Below are 15,850 nucleotides of genomic sequence, written 5' to 3'. Positions count from 1 at the left end.
ATATATGATTTTGGTTTAGGTTTATTTAAGTTCTTATTTATTTAGGAAAATTTTTAAAAATTCACGTCGCATACTTCGTGTTTACGGAAAAATGATGACCGGTTAGAATAACATGGGTTAGTGATTGCTTTAGGCTTCTAAATACTCAACTCAGTTTTCGTTCAATTATGTGGTCTTTAATAATAAAAAAATACAAGAAAAACATGCCATAAATAACAAATATTAATATTTTTTTCATCAGTGTAATTAGATATCTTTAAAAATTATTCATCATTCAATCTTTAGAAAAAAAAAACTAAAAAATAAGTAACTTCACATAAAAAATAAATAACTTTCTATAAAAATAAATATTTAAATTAATTAAATAATATTATTTAAATCAAAACACAACTAAAAGCTAAAAATTTAAAGGATAAATAGTTTTTTTTTTTTATAATATGACCATAACATAAATAGAAGTTATAATGGAAACAATTTATCATGACAAACAATCCTAAGCATCTTTTTAAGTTTAATTAGTAAATGAAGGAATAGTGAATTTTTTTCTGAAATAAAATTAAAAATATATTATTTTCAAAAACAAATTATTTTAACTTTAATTTTTGAAATGTATTTTTTTTGTTTAGGATGAGTTCGTCCCATTCGATGAATTTTACCGTTATATTCCACAAAATTTGGCTGAAAAGAAAATTTAAAATTTTTAAGTCATTATCATGTTTGTTTACGGAGATAGGAGATAGAACATTGAGACAGTGACATAGAGACATAAAATTGTGTTTGACAGAAGAGACATGAAGAGAGACCATGTGTCTAGAAACATTAAATTAGTGTATTTTGTATCCATCATGGAGACACTAACAAGAAACTTATTTTTTATATTTTATTTTTATTTTAGAGAAAATTCTACTCCCCTGCGAGATGCTAAAATGATACTCTCCTCCCCTCTATTTTATAAATGTACATTCCTCTCCCTTCTAACTTTTAAAAAATTTTCTCTTTAATCCATTTTAAATTTTTTGTGTTAACCAAGGTCAACTTTATCCATTTTTTAAGAAAAAATAAATTATTTTTTGAAAAAATATCCATTAACAAAAATTTTATTTTTTATCATTAAATTTTGATTACCAAAATACCTTTTAATAAATTATTCTTTTATTGTTTAAATTGTATTTTTATCAAAATATTTTCAAAAAAAAATTAATAATTAAATTTTTTTTCTAAGATACCTACCCTTCAATAATTTTTTAATTATTAAATTGTAATTTTACTAAAATTTTTATTAAAATTTATTTTTATATTTACTATTAATTTTTCGATATCTATATATATTATTTTAATATTAAATAAAAGATTTTAGTAAGATTATTTTTCAATATCAATATATATTAATTGTTATACATATTAATAGTGATAAGATTTTTTTATTTAATGTTAAAATAATATTAAATAAAAGATTTTAGTAAGATTATTTTTCAATATCAATATATATTAATTGTTATACATATTAATAGTGATAAGATTTTTTTATTTAATGTTAAAATAATATATATAGATATCGAAAAATTAATAGTAAAATATAAAAAAATTGTTAATAAAAATTTTAGTAAAATTATAATTTAATAATTAAAAAATTATTGAAGGATATTTAAAAAAAATAACATAATTATTAAAATTTTTTTAAAATATAATTTAATCAATAAAAGAATAATTTATTAAAGGATACTAATTTTGGTAAGCAAAATTTAATGATAAAAAATAAAATTTTTGTTAATAGGTATTTTTTTAAAAAATAATTTTTATTCTTAAAAAATGGATAAAGTTAACCTTAATTAACACAAAAAGTTTAAAATAGACTAAAGAGGATGTTTTTTAAAAGTTAGAAAAAAGGTGAATGTACATTTATAATTTTTCATAATTATATTTTTTATTATTGTATTTTTCGTCTCAAATTTTTGAATGAAAAAAAATGAAAAAAAATTATATTTTTGTAATTTGTTATAGTTTATCACCAAACAGAATATAAGAACACAAAATTTTATGTCTTATTCTCAATGTCTTATCTTGTTCTCAAAAACAAACGCAGCTCAAGAGAGTATATAGGAGTACACATATAACAAATATGACTTCTTCAATATTGTCATGATAATAGCAACCATTATCATCCCCATAAATACACAAGTATACAAGAATAAGCTATATTTAACCAAGATTTTTTCTATTATAAATTAAAAAAAATTATTATTTAAAAAAAAATACAACTTATTCCTGTGTACTCCTGTGTACTCTTGTGTACTCTCGAAACGATGATAATAATTACCATTATCAGTTGTGCAGTTTAAGAATTTGAATCAGTCAATTATTTTTTGAGAAGTCGAATTGACATTCATAATTTATATGAAATTCGCTGGAATAAGGCAAACTTTGTTAATATTATGGAGTTAGTTAGAATATACTGTAAATTTGCCTAAAATTTAAAAAAACAAATGTTTCAGGCAAATTTAAAAAAACAAATGTTTCTATAAAATTAAAGTTCAAATAATATGTTTTTGAAAATAAATATTTTTTAATTTATTTTAGAAAAAAATCTAGGAATAGTTGATTACTTTTAAACTATAAGATTAATTATATTTAGATATCACATCTTTAGGAGGATATATAATAAGATTATTAAGATCTAGATGCAAATACAATTTTGCCACTTGCCAAATCTAACGCTCCAGATTTATCCTTCTCCACTAGGGCCGTTGGATTAGACCATCTAATCCTAGACCATCTAATCCGCAATGACAGAGAAATATGACACATTTGCCCTTCTCTACTCAAGTTAGTGAAATAACCAATTATCAATGTGTACGTAATGCTGCGTTCTAAAGGAAGCAGTTTTGAATTTAACCCTAGACTAGACTAAGTACTAGATACTTTTCTTATTATCTAATCAGGACCACCCACGTGGCACATTGCAAACAACTTCCACTTTACATCCGTCGGATCTTGGCTACTTACAAACAAACCCACCTTATTTTTATTTTTTCATTTCGGATTCCCATCGCTGACATCTATTTTCTCTAAGTTAGGAAGAAAAGAGTTAAAAAAAAAGCCATAAATATTCGCAGTCCTTTTTTCTCAGCCAGTGAACAACACAACACACAAAAACCCGAACAGAAAAGAAAAGGGAAATAAAGTAAAACGAAAAACAAATCCACTCTGAAACTAGTCAGCATCACACTCTTCGGTGTCGTTTCATCCTTCTGCTACGCTCGCCGGAACCCTAATTCGATCCGCCGGAACTCGAATCCACCGGTGAGGTTCAATTGACCACACCTGCTCGTTGTTATCTCCGTTTATTTGCTGTGTTGTTTTTATCTGTACTGAAAATTTCACTGACGAAGGGATTTTTGGTATTTCTGAGGCAGTAGATGAGTTTACGATTGGGGAAAAGGTGAGATCAAAAGGATTGGATTTCCTCGCCGGATGGAGGGAGGTAGCGTCTCTAGACTTATTTGTACTGGTACTGTTCATGTCCGACTTTCGAGTTACTTATTACTATTATTATTTTTCCTTTTTGGTGTGATTAGGGCAAACAAAAATTTGCTTTTGTTTTTTCTTTTCATTTCTGCATTGAAATGGCAAGTTTTGTGTGAAAGATGTTTACTTTCTTCGTAGCCACTTGAAAAGGACAATTCACGCAGAGAATAAATTGTTCCTGAACTGCTTTTTAATTGAACTTTTCAGGTGGTAATTTTTTATTTATTGGTCTCTATTACTTAGGTTTTTATCTGTATAGCTGCGAAGTGTAAACAATCGTTCTGATGGTGTAGATTTCTCATATGAGACAAGACAACAATAGAGTTCAGTTCACTTGGTTTAGGATTTCAGCTTCTTCTTTTCCACTTTTGTCAACATGTAATTTTTTCTTTTTATTTTGAAGTGGTTGATTGTTTCCGTTTCTGCGTCACAAAATAAAGATCCTAATTGCCATGGTGGCTCTATTCCGAAGATGCTGTTTTGATTGTATGATAGGATAACGATGAATCTATCTCAGTGATTTCTGAAATCAAATAACTTGGTCTCTTTCAATTATTTAGGTTTACTTGGTTTTTTCCTCTGACATAATGTTCTTACAACAAAAATCTTCAGATAACTAGACAGCCTAGCTACTGCTCATCTATTGTCTTCTTCGAAGCATATATTTTGTATTATTGGAATCACATAGTTATATTACTACAGGAGAAACCAAATTATTTGGAATATGATGGTTTGATTTTCTTTTATTGAGGCTTGTGAGGTAAGAGTTAAACATCTTGTGAATGGCTTTACAATTCTGAAATGTTCCTTGCTGTGCTGAATATGGTATATTCTTATGCTGGTTTCATCAAATTGAGATTCTATCTCACCATGTTTTGTGTGGAATGGTAATCTCAATCTGTTTGTTCATCTTGGTGTATGCATGTTGTGTGCATGATGATGATGCTCGGTGAGGGGTGAGTATGTAAATGTGATTGATCTTATGTGAACCTCTTTTTCTTGCATATTTGTCTCTTTTCATGAATTTCTGCCCATGTGTGCATATATGTACATCGAGTTTGATCTCACACCATTCTCATTTTTTGTTTTAGGGATACACCCATGGATTATGATGACAATGATTTTCAAAGCCAGAATCTCCATTTAGCTGGTGAAGGGAGCACCAAATTTCCTCCAGCATTAAGGCCATATGCGCTCTCTAAGTTTGATTTTGATGAAAGCCTTCAAGGGAATTTAAGATTTGATAGTTTGGTCGAAACTGAAGTTTTTCTTGGCATTGAAAGTAACGAAGATAACCAGTGGATTGACGCATTCTCCCGAGGGGGTAGTGGCATAGAGTTTAGTTCAACTGCTGCTGAATCTTGCCCCATATCAAGGCATGGAAATATTTGGTCCGAGGCCACTTCCTCGGAATCTGTTGAAATGCTATTGAAATCTGTTGGACAGGAGGAGTTTATTCCTAGACAAACTATTATTCAGGAATCAGATGCCTGTGATGAACTGGCCTGCATAACTAAGCAAATGGACCCCCATCCAAAACGTGACGATAAAAATGAATTTAAAGACAATGTTACAGATTTACAGCCTCCTGGAGGTAGTCATGGGAATTTGCCTGGATTGAAGGAGGATGTAAGAATGGAGCAGCCTCTGGATGGAGTTTCCAAAAGTCATGAAGTTGGACCATCTATTGGCGGAAGTTCGGGTAACCTGGAACCAAGTGATATTCACAGAAATATTGACTTACCTGTTTCCGATGGGAATCCAACTATCTATAATGATAACAGGAGTAATACTACAATTCTAACTGAAGTTGAGACTGCGGCTGACATCTTGCACAGTGACAAAACCCAAGTTGATTCATCTGTATCTGGGGTGCAAACTCATGCTACTGAAGCATCTATTCAAAGTGTGGTTGATGAGCAACAAGGTGCTTTACAAACACCAATTAATAAACAAGACTTGGATGGAATCACGGATATGGGTGATGCTCATCATCCCGAGGTATCTCTCTGTTCAATTGCCACAACAGGCGCTTTGGAAGGTGGAAGTGTAATTGAAGCCCTTGAGAAGGGGGTAAATATTGTAGAAGATTCGTTACAGAAAGAGGAAAGATGCACTGAAGATGATCTGTCTCGAAACCATGCAAGAGAAGATGTAGTTGTCCTTAAGGATGAGTTGATGCCTGATCAATCTGCACTAGCTACGCAGGAGTTGCCAAAGGTTTCAGAAGAGGATTCTACTTCTAAGGGACCAGGAGGTGAGGCCACTAATTCCACTTGTGAGATTTCTCCTAATCTCAAGCATAATGTGGATGTTGTGGAGAAGACAGATTTTGGTGAGTGCAGTGTCACTAAGGAAAATAAGTTATTGAACACTGGTGGCCACATGGATACAGAGATGTTATCAAGCAAGCCAGAGAATTTTGTTTCTTCAGAGGGGGTAAATGACATTTCTAAAGTAAGTGAAGGAGTTTTGGGTGACTCAGCTCAAATATGTCAGAACAGTGAACCTGACAGCCAAACTTACCATGAAAAATTTGATCAAGACGCATCTGTCAATGACAAAGAGAGTAAGACCCCTTCTGAGTCTGGTCCAATCCATAGTGATATTGACCAATCACATCCTGTAGATAAGAGAGGTGGTTTGTCATTGCCATGCGAAGGCATTGTGCAAACTGGGTTGACAACAGTTGCTGTGCCAATTAATGTCACACCGGTCAACAATTCAGGTATTTTTCAATTGAAATTACTTTCAATGTATCGACAATGCAGAACATTTTAATACTATCAGTGAATCATATGATGGCTCACATAATCACATTTACATTTTACAAACTTCTAGTGGTGAAGGTGAAGTATTTAAGCTACCAGAGTTGTGTCACTTCTTTGGTGATTGAGTAAAATGTTCACATTGATTATTTTGATTCAGAAATAATAATTTTGGCTGAATCTATTTTTGGACCTGATTCATTTTAAGCCCCTAACATATAAGGTATATTTTACATCTTATTTTCCAGCTTCACAGGTTATTGTGGGAAATGTTAGTTCAACATCCTGTGAAATAGTTCCACCTCCTTCTGAACAAGTTGTTTCCTCTCATGAAGCTACTAGTCACAATGATTTTCAAAGCATAACTGTTCTTGGGCCTGCTGTTGATGAAAAGGAAGAGTCTGCATCCAAATTACCTGAAGAAGCTGGAACTTCTGCTCCTGTTGAATCTTCTGAAAGGGATACTGCTCCTTGTACTATTTCTGGAGCTGATAAACATCATTCATCTGATGCTTCTAGACAAGTGTCATGTGAGACAGTAATCGACTGTCTGCATAACGTTGAAGGGACCAGTGGTACTGTAAACACTGCTGAACCTCAAGGGAAAGTAGATGATAAGGATATCCAGGGATGCAATAATGAGGATGGTGTGCCTCCAGTTCTTCATGAATCAACAGATAAACTGGGAGATGGTGTCAAATTTCCTTTTAGTAAGGATGACAAAGGGAATGCACAGAACAATGATGCCAAGTCATCTTCAGGTAATTCTTATTCTAGTCTAGTTTTCCACTTATGATGAAATTGCATTTTGATTGAACTTAGCATTGAATTTTTATGTACCCCTTGTCAAATGAGTATATTTGTCTGGTTATGCCATACTACTTTTAGAAATGCTCTGATCACATGGTTTCATTCATTAATTCATTAAATCTTTATCAGAGAGAATCAAATGCTAACATTGTGGCTATGGCTCTTCCTGTTTACTAATCTACTGTTCTGTGAACATGAAATCTATTTGTTTATTATTGTTTCTTTTGAGACTGCATATTTGCCTGGTAAAGACGGTATTGAAATTCTTGGTTGAAAAGATTTTGTGAAGCTCTTTGAATTTGAATTACAACACCTCGTGGTAGTATATTTATGGATATATTGATATAATATGTGATGCTGATGAGGATTTGTGGAGTCCATTGCTTGTTCTTTCTGTCACCACATCCATTCAAATTTAGTCCTCTTTACAACATTTTCTTTGCAGGTGATGACATTGTACCAGGAAACAAAACTTCCTTATCTTCTGCTCCTTCACATAACTCTTGTGTTGAGTTGCAAAGCTTTCCTGCTAATAATGCCCGCCCTCCCATTAGTACAGTTGGAAGCCCTTCTAAGACTGATAAGGATAAGAACCAAATTAAGGTTTCTGCTAGTCAGAATCCCCCAACTTCTCAGGATCTGAAGGGAGAAAATGCTTCCAAAGCTGAGAGCAGTTTGACTCCAAAATTACATCCTGCAATTGATTCGTCCATAAAAAATGTCATGGATGTGAACCAAGAAGATATTGGCAAGAGTCCACCAGTTCCAGTTCCTGTTATTGCAGACAAGAAAACATCTACTGTAAGTCTTGTTTTAGTTTATAATCCAGGCCAGAATTTTGTTATCCCATTGGTGATCTTTTTATTGCATATATTTCCTGATTGAGTTTATTCTTAAATGTGCAAGTGGTCTTGTTGAAAAATGTAATATATAAAATGTATATTATGTGGTTTTCAAGGTAACCTTATAGGCATAATTTATTATTTTCTCTTCTTTATTATCGAAGGCTGTGGATGGTTCTCCTAAAACTTCTGGGCGACGACGTGCTTCAAAATCCAAAATTTCTGGAAATATATCCCATGAAAGCCCACAAATACTGGATGGAGTGGCAGCACACAGTGTTCCAAAATCTACCCCTGAACGCAAACCTAGGCGGACATCTAATAAGAAACCTGTAAAGGAATCTTCTACAAAAGGAAGTCGGGTGAAAGATACAACTCTAGGTAGACAGTCGGATAGAGGTGATAAATCAACCAATGTCTCCTTGAGCCCATCTCCTGGTTTCCAGCTGATGCAATCAAACGAGGTGCAGCAGTATGGGCACATTGATCCCAATAGCTCAAAGCCATTTGCTCTTGTAAATCCTTCAACATCTAGCCTTCCAGATTTGAACACTTCTGCTTCTCCACCTGTTCTGTTTCAACAACCTTTCACAGATCTACAACAAGTACAATTGCGTGCCCAAATATTTGTCTATGGAGCTTTGATGTGAGTTCAAAAGTTGGTTAAGTTCTGTCATTTAATATTTTATGAATCATAGTTGTATGTTGTGTGCTTGCTCTTATGAATCACCATCATGCATTTTATTATGAGACCTGGCATGACCAGACCTGATTAATGGAAAAGTGGTCAAATCTCCACTGCTTGTATTTGTTAGGAATTCGGGTAATATGGGGTGCCTGAAGTCTCAAAACGGGACTCGGGGAGGATGGGATGCTTGATGGTATATTTAGGGTTCTTTTCCCTTGACAACTAGCTTTTAAAGTGTGGTTCTCCACTTTTCATAGGTGCTTAACAAGTATTCTAAGCCTTTCCGTTTTAATTGGTGTGTTGAATCTCAGATGTGTTCCATGCCCTTTGTTCAGTTACTGTTATCTGCAGCCAAGTTGCTTGCTAATGTTAGCATAGAACGTTCTAGACCTTACAGCATGATAATCAATTGTAGCAGTGACTTTTGTTTGATGTTTATACAGTCAAGGCACAGCACCTGATGAACCGTATATGATATCAGCTTTTGGGGGACCAGGTTAATTTTTTTGTTTGTTATGATCTTGTTGTATCTCCTTTTTGACTTTTTTTATTTTTAACACAAGATTGAGTTTCTAGACATTCTTTTAGATGGTGGAAGGAGCATTTGGGAGAAGGCCTGGCGTGCCTGCATGGAAAGACAACATGGTCAAAAATCTCATCCTGTTAACCCGGAAACACCTTTACAATCTAAATCTGGTACGAGTGATTTTAAGTTTTTAACACACACACACACACGTGTCTGCAGATATGATTTAGTTGTTTGACCCATTGAGATCTGCAGGTGCCAGAACTGCTGATTCAGCTGTTAAGCAGAGTACTGCTCCAGGAAAAGGTATCTCATCTCCACTTGGTCGAGGCAGCAGCAAGGCTACTCCAACAACTGTGAACCCCTTAGTACCTTTTTCATCTCCCCTTTGGAATCTGCCTACTCCTTCTTGTGATTCAGTGCAACCTAATGCCCTTGGAAGAGGTTCTGTTGTGGATTATTCACAGGCACTTCCCTCATTGCATCCTTACCAAACTCCACCTCTGAGAAATTTTCTTGGACACAACACATCTTGGATATCCCAGGCCTCCATTCGTGGACCCTATATTCCTTCTGGCTCTCCTGCACCCGATAACAGTGCCCATGTTTCTGCATCTCCTTTCTCAGATACAATTAAGTTAAGTTCAGCTAAAGGACCTTCTCTGCCTCCCACATCTGTCATAAAGAATGGTACTCCTGGTCTTCCTGAATTGAGTACTAGCATTCCAAGTACTACAATAGGTTCTGTTTCTGCACTTGATGCAAACAATGTGACAGTATCACTTCCTCAACAGTCTTCAGATCCAAAGCCAAGAAAAAGAAAAAAGATTACGGTGTCAGAGGATTTTGGTCAAAAAACTTTGCAATCACCACCTCCTGTTGTTACTACTTATGTATCTACTTCTGTGGCCGTTGCAACCCCTGTTGTGACTCTGCCCATAACTACCAGTGAAAAATCAGTTGTCTCTGTACCTCCACTTGCTGAACGCCTCAAAATTGACCAAAATGTGGAGAAGCGGATTCTGTCAGATGAGTCTCTTATGAAAGTTAAGGAGGCCAAACTACATGCAGAGGAAGCTTCTGCTCTTTCTGCTGCTGCTGTGAATCATAGCCTAGAGATATGGACCCAGTTGGATAAGCATAAGAATTCTGGGTTGATGCCAGACATTGAGGCTAAACTAGCTTCTGCAGCAGTTGCTGTTGCTGCTGCTGCAGCTGTTGCAAAGGCAGCGGCTGCAGCTGCTAATGTTGCATCAAATGCTGCAGTTCAAGCAAAATTGATGGCGGATGAAGCATTGATCTCATGTGCCTCTGATAATTCCAGCCAATTTAATAAAATATCTCTTTCTGAGGGTACAAGTAACTTTGGACAAGCTAGCCCTGCTTCCATCTTGAAGGGTGCTAATGGAACCAATAGCCCTGGTTCTATCATTGTTGCTGCAAAGGAAGCTGCTAGAAGGAGAGTGGAAGCTGCTTCAGCTGCCTCAAAAAGAGCTGAAAATATGGATGCCATTGTGAAGGCTGCTGAGCTTGCAGCAGAAGCAGTATCCCAAGCAGGAAAGATTGTAACTATGGGTGATCCTTTGCCATTAAGTGACTTAGTGGATGCTGGTCCAGAGGGTTATTGGAAATCAGCTGGAGAGTCTTCTCAGCACGTTGGATTATCAAAAGACATGACCAGAGATCTGGTCAGCATTGACAATGTTGGAGACATTCCTGAAACTTCTAATACTCATAACAGAGACATTTCATTGGTTGGTATTTCATCTTCTATCAATGAAAAGAATTCAAGAGGGCCAAGAGGCCGCAAGGTTACTGAGTTAACCAAGCCAGTTGATGTGGTTCCTGAATCTGAACCTCAAATACAGATTTCTAACACTGTTAGCGATGAAAATGAAACTGTGGAGGGCAATAACTTCAAGGAAGGCTCTCTTATAGAGGTTGCCATTTATTTTATTTATAACTTTTTTTTCTGTTTACTAGTTAAAATTTCCAGATTAATGGACATGCATTCATTGTTTTTATACCAACTTTGATGATGATTAGGTACTTGCTTTCATTGAATTTTGTGTGCATGGTTTACCTTTTACCAGATAATGTTTTTCCTAGTAAACTGAAGCTAGCATATATGTCAGGTTTTCAAAGATGAGGAAGGATATAAAGCAGCATGGTTCACAGCCAATATTTTGAGTTTGAAAGATGGTAAAGCTTATGTCGGATACACTTCGCTTGTAGCTGTTGAAGGTTTGTCAAGCTTATGAATACTTGTATCAATTTTCTATAACATATGTTAAGCAGATTCCTCTTGCAGTTGAACTGTTGGTGTCAATTTTACATTCTTAAATTGTCTTCATGTATTTCTGTTAGTTATTTATCTTTTTTAAACTTATTTATTTGAATTTAAATATAGTATCAAATATTAAATCAAGAAAAAATTTATTTCAATTCTTATTTATACATGTTTTAATTGAAGTTTTTTTCTCTTTGAAAAAATGTTAAAACCCAATCCTTGGCCATGGTCTACCAAGCAATATTACATCGTTTTGTTTGTATTGGGGCTTTGAATATGAACTTTATTCATTTTGGATGAATGATCTAAAAAATTTAAATAAATTAAATAATTGGGTTGTTGATAAAATATTTATGTTGAAAAAAGATTAGTTAACCAATTGGATGTATACATGTTGGATGTAATGAATCACTGGCCATTATTCATTTATATATCTACCAATTGTGTTTTTAACTTCTAATTACTGTTAACAACGTGATACAAATTTAAAAGGAAGTGCTGTCTTCTAGGTGCCGGGCCCTTGAAGGAATGGGTTTCTCTCGAAGCTGAAGGCGACAAACCCCCCAGAATACGGGCTGCTCGTCCTCTCACTAGTTTACATTATGAAGGAACTAGGAAGAGACGTAGGGCAGCTTTGGGAGATTATGCATGGTCTGTTGGGGATAAAGTAGATGCTTGGGTACAAGAAAGGTATAGTTGCCTACAATTTCGTTCTATTTAGTTATTTATTACCGATGAGTTCTATACTTTACACTGTTATGGTGTATGGATAAAATATAATATCCCCAATTGCTCACTATTGATTTCTTATGCGATATTCTTGGTGATATTCTTGGTGTTAGTGAGTTTGATTAGCTTATGGAATGGGGTTTTTTAATGAGGAAGAGAGACATGGTGAGTGAGAGAGATGACACTAATTAGATAAATTCCAAACAGTGAAATAGATGTTATTGCTTAAAATTTCTAGGGAATTTCCCTTTTCTCTGAACTTAAAAGATCTATGTCTGCAACCGTTAAATAAATAACTGAGGAAGATGAATATGGATGTTAAAGTTCTATGTTTGGTGGCTCATTTATCAGCTGGTGGGAAGGAGTAATCACAGAAAAGAACAAGAAAGATGAAAAACGTTCACCGTTCACTTTCCTGGTATGTATATTATTTGATTTGATAGTGGTTATTTATATTTTTTGTTGTTTAAGGAAATATAATTCTGCTTGATCTTCTGCAGCTAGTGGAGAAACAACAGTTGTCAGAGCTTGGCATCTACGTCCATCCCTTATCTGGAAAGAAGGAAAATGGATCGAGTCTTCTAAGGTGGTAGCAACTATTAGTTCTACGCATGAGGTACTTTTTAGTTCCTTCTGCTGCTCTCAGCTTACCTACATGCCTGTCTTTACTAAGTTGTACATTTTGCACACAGGGTGATACGCCTAATGAAAAAAGACCTAAACTCAGTAATCCTGCAGATGTTAATGGACAAGACAATATGTCAAAGAGTATTGATGCTACGGAGTCATCAAATTCTGATGGGTTGAGATTACTTAATTTGACTGAAAATGAGAAAGTGTTTAACATAGGTAACAGCAGCAAGAATGAAAATAAATTGGATACACACAGAACTGCAAGGACTGGTCTTCAGAAAGAAGGTTCTAAGGTGATTTTTGGTGTTCCTAAACCTGGGAAGAAAAGGAAATTTATGGAAGTAAGCAAGCATTATGTTGCACAAGAGAGTAAGATTAGTGATAAAAATGATTCGGTTAAACTTGCAAATTTCTTGATGCCACCTCAAAGTTCAGGACCCCGAGGGTGGAAAAATAGTTCCAAAAATGATACCAGAGAGAGACTAGGAGCCGACTCCAAGCCCAAGACTTCTAGGTCAGGGAGACCACATAGTGCATTTGGTAGAGCAATCCCACCAAAAGACAATCCATCAAGTGCTTCTTCTCTTAGCAGTGATCTACCAGGTCATACAGAAAGGATCAAAGATTCAACTCATTTCAAGAATGCATCGCATGGTGAAAATCAGTTGGAAAAAGCACCCTACACTACGGATGGAGCTACACAGGGTCCAATATTATTTTCATCACTGGCAACTTCAACAGATGCTGTTCCTGCTAAAAAGACATCCACATCAAGAGCGAGTAAAGGAAAACTTGCACCTGCTGGTGGCAAGTTGGGTAAGGGTGAGACCGAAAAGCCTTCAAATGACCCCATTAAATCAACTTCTGATGCCATTGAGCAGCCTCGTAGATCCAATCGCAGGATCCAACCAACGTCAAGAGTAAGTTCTATCACTGAACTATGTACACGGTTGCATGTCTAATATAACAATCTTGTCTTGACTTTTACCAAGCGTATGGACTAACTTTAAAACGAATATATATGTGGCCCCTCCTTTTGAACCTGATGTGGTGGTTGACTTGTTGACAGCTATTAGAAGGATTGCAGAGCTCTTTAATCATATCAAAGATTCCGTCGGTTTCACATAATCGTAATGCCTCTAAAGGTATAATCCATATATTAGTATTTTATTATGTTCATCACTGATGGATGGGTCGTTTTTTCATCTTATTTCGTTGCTCAACTGTAACAGGTAATAACTAGGGTTGAAAGGGGAAAAACATGCAATGACGCGAATCTCAGTTAAAATGGCGACCCGTGATAAGATGATGGACACACCCAGCATAGATGTGTATATTTATAATAGGAATTTAGGAATGAATGAAAATTATTGCTTCCTTTGAAACTTTAGGCAGACTAGTCTAATAGATGGTCATATTGATTTTTAGTCTTATATTTAAGTATGACTTGACCCCCCTCCAAGTTTTCTGGCACTGTATATGGAATTTCTCCGTACTCGTCTGTAGAGTTTTTATGATGGAATGATAACGTGTTCTGCGCAGTAACCACTTCCTTTGCTGATTGCTGGCCGATCCAGTTTTACGCTTTGCACCTTTTCTGCTTTAAGGCTGAGAATTTCTTCGTCTTTATTGATATTCACGCGGGAAAAATGAGATATTTTAGTGAATATAAATAAGAACCAATGTAACCTTTTCACCATATGTGTTCTATTAATTTATCGGTTTATGCTTTCTTAGCATGGCTTTCCAGTTTTCCTTAATAAAATTTCTAGATGTTACGTTGACATTGGCCTGTGCTTCAGGACGGACATGCAAATTGGCTTTAATTCACTTAGAATTGATTGATAGAAAATTAGAGAAACTAAATCAGGTTGCAAGACAAACGACACTAAAGGGCTTAGATACAATTTACACTTGGGCATTTATCTATCAACATTTGCAACGTATTTGATGTCTTCAGGATCAAACTTGGCTATCAACCAACCACTTGATCCCCTGGTGATCTTCAAGTCAGTGGGTTAAAGTGAGACGGGATTGCCGTAGTATTGCAACTTCCATCAGCACAACGATACTGATAACAAAGCGTGTGGGGAACATTTTCCTCACCTAATAACCTCCCTGGTCCAAAATTCTATTCACCTTAATAGCGTGCAGACCCTTGTTCCCTTCACGGTGAATTAAGCTTTTCCAGTCAGATTTGCCTGAGGCCGGTATCCATCTCTGGCAAATTCATCCACAGATGTTCTTTCACAAATACACGAGGCAGGATATTCATGAAACTCTCCTCGTCCAGGTCTCATCTCATCTGGCTCTCCATGAATCCTCTCTGGCATGACTTAACCTTTTTGGCAAAGGTGTCCCAGTCCATCTTATGCTTGCATAACAGAGAGCTGAGCTTCTTTGTATTTGGTCTATGGTTCTCTTGTGACCATGTATCTCTATTACAAATCAATGAAAAGTTTATTGGAAGCATGATACATAACCAAATTGGAAGAGCTGTAAAATCTATAACCCACTGAAGTCATGTGGGCGAGAATAACTAGAGATTTTAAAGCAGGAGTTGTAAATCTACAATCCATTGAGCTTCTTTTCAAATTCAAATTTCAGTTATGAGATGCATTGTGTGGACTGACTTGTATTTAGACTTTTTTTACATCTTAAATTAATTCATCTTTTCATCGACATGATTCATCAAAAATTACAAATTTTTTTTTTAAAATGTTTCACATGTTTTCCACAGTTTTCAGTCGCATTCTTACTTTTGTTAATGATAATCACTTTTGTTATCCAGAATTAAGAAGTCTATGTAATGTAGTAAATTAATAAACGAAGGAATCAAAGTAAATTTATATTTACCTTCTACCTGCAATAATCTTGGCCATATTACCATTGTTATTGGTGACAAATACATTGCTTTCATCACAAACAATGTAGTCTATAGCAGCAAGGCGGGAAGAGAAGGGAAGGAAAGGTTTCAACTCTTCATCGGCAAGCATCTCTTTCGTGTAGATGTTAGGGAAAAGATCCTTCAGGGGTTGC

General features: G+C 35.1%; 1 protein-coding gene across 1 annotated transcript; it reads left to right on the top strand.

The window, feature by feature from the left end:
• Window positions 1-3,048: 3,048 nt before the first annotated feature.
• LOC112749628 (protein SWOLLEN 1-like) lies at window positions 3,049-14,356 on the top strand. The gene is given in 17 exon segments (XM_072218656.1): window positions 3,049-3,300; window positions 3,417-3,481; window positions 4,617-6,253; window positions 6,542-7,054; window positions 7,549-7,904; window positions 8,110-8,591; window positions 9,077-9,129; window positions 9,222-9,329; window positions 9,415-11,099; window positions 11,295-11,403; window positions 11,959-12,139; window positions 12,530-12,570; window positions 12,573-12,596; window positions 12,679-12,794; window positions 12,871-13,731; window positions 13,881-13,956; window positions 14,044-14,356. Coding segments are annotated over 15 exon segments (6,243 nt in total). The 5' UTR covers window positions 3,049-3,300; window positions 3,417-3,481; window positions 4,617-4,626; the 3' UTR covers window positions 14,055-14,356.
• The last annotated feature ends 1,494 nt before the right edge of the window (window positions 14,357-15,850 follow it).

This window comes from Arachis hypogaea, chromosome 15 (assembly GCF_003086295.3).
Source record: "Arachis hypogaea cultivar Tifrunner chromosome 15, arahy.Tifrunner.gnm2.J5K5, whole genome shotgun sequence".
Lineage (NCBI taxonomy): Eukaryota > Viridiplantae > Streptophyta > Magnoliopsida > Fabales > Fabaceae > Arachis > Arachis hypogaea.
The sequence above is the reverse complement of the archived record's forward strand: the minus strand, read 5'-3'. Positions and strand labels throughout refer to the sequence as shown.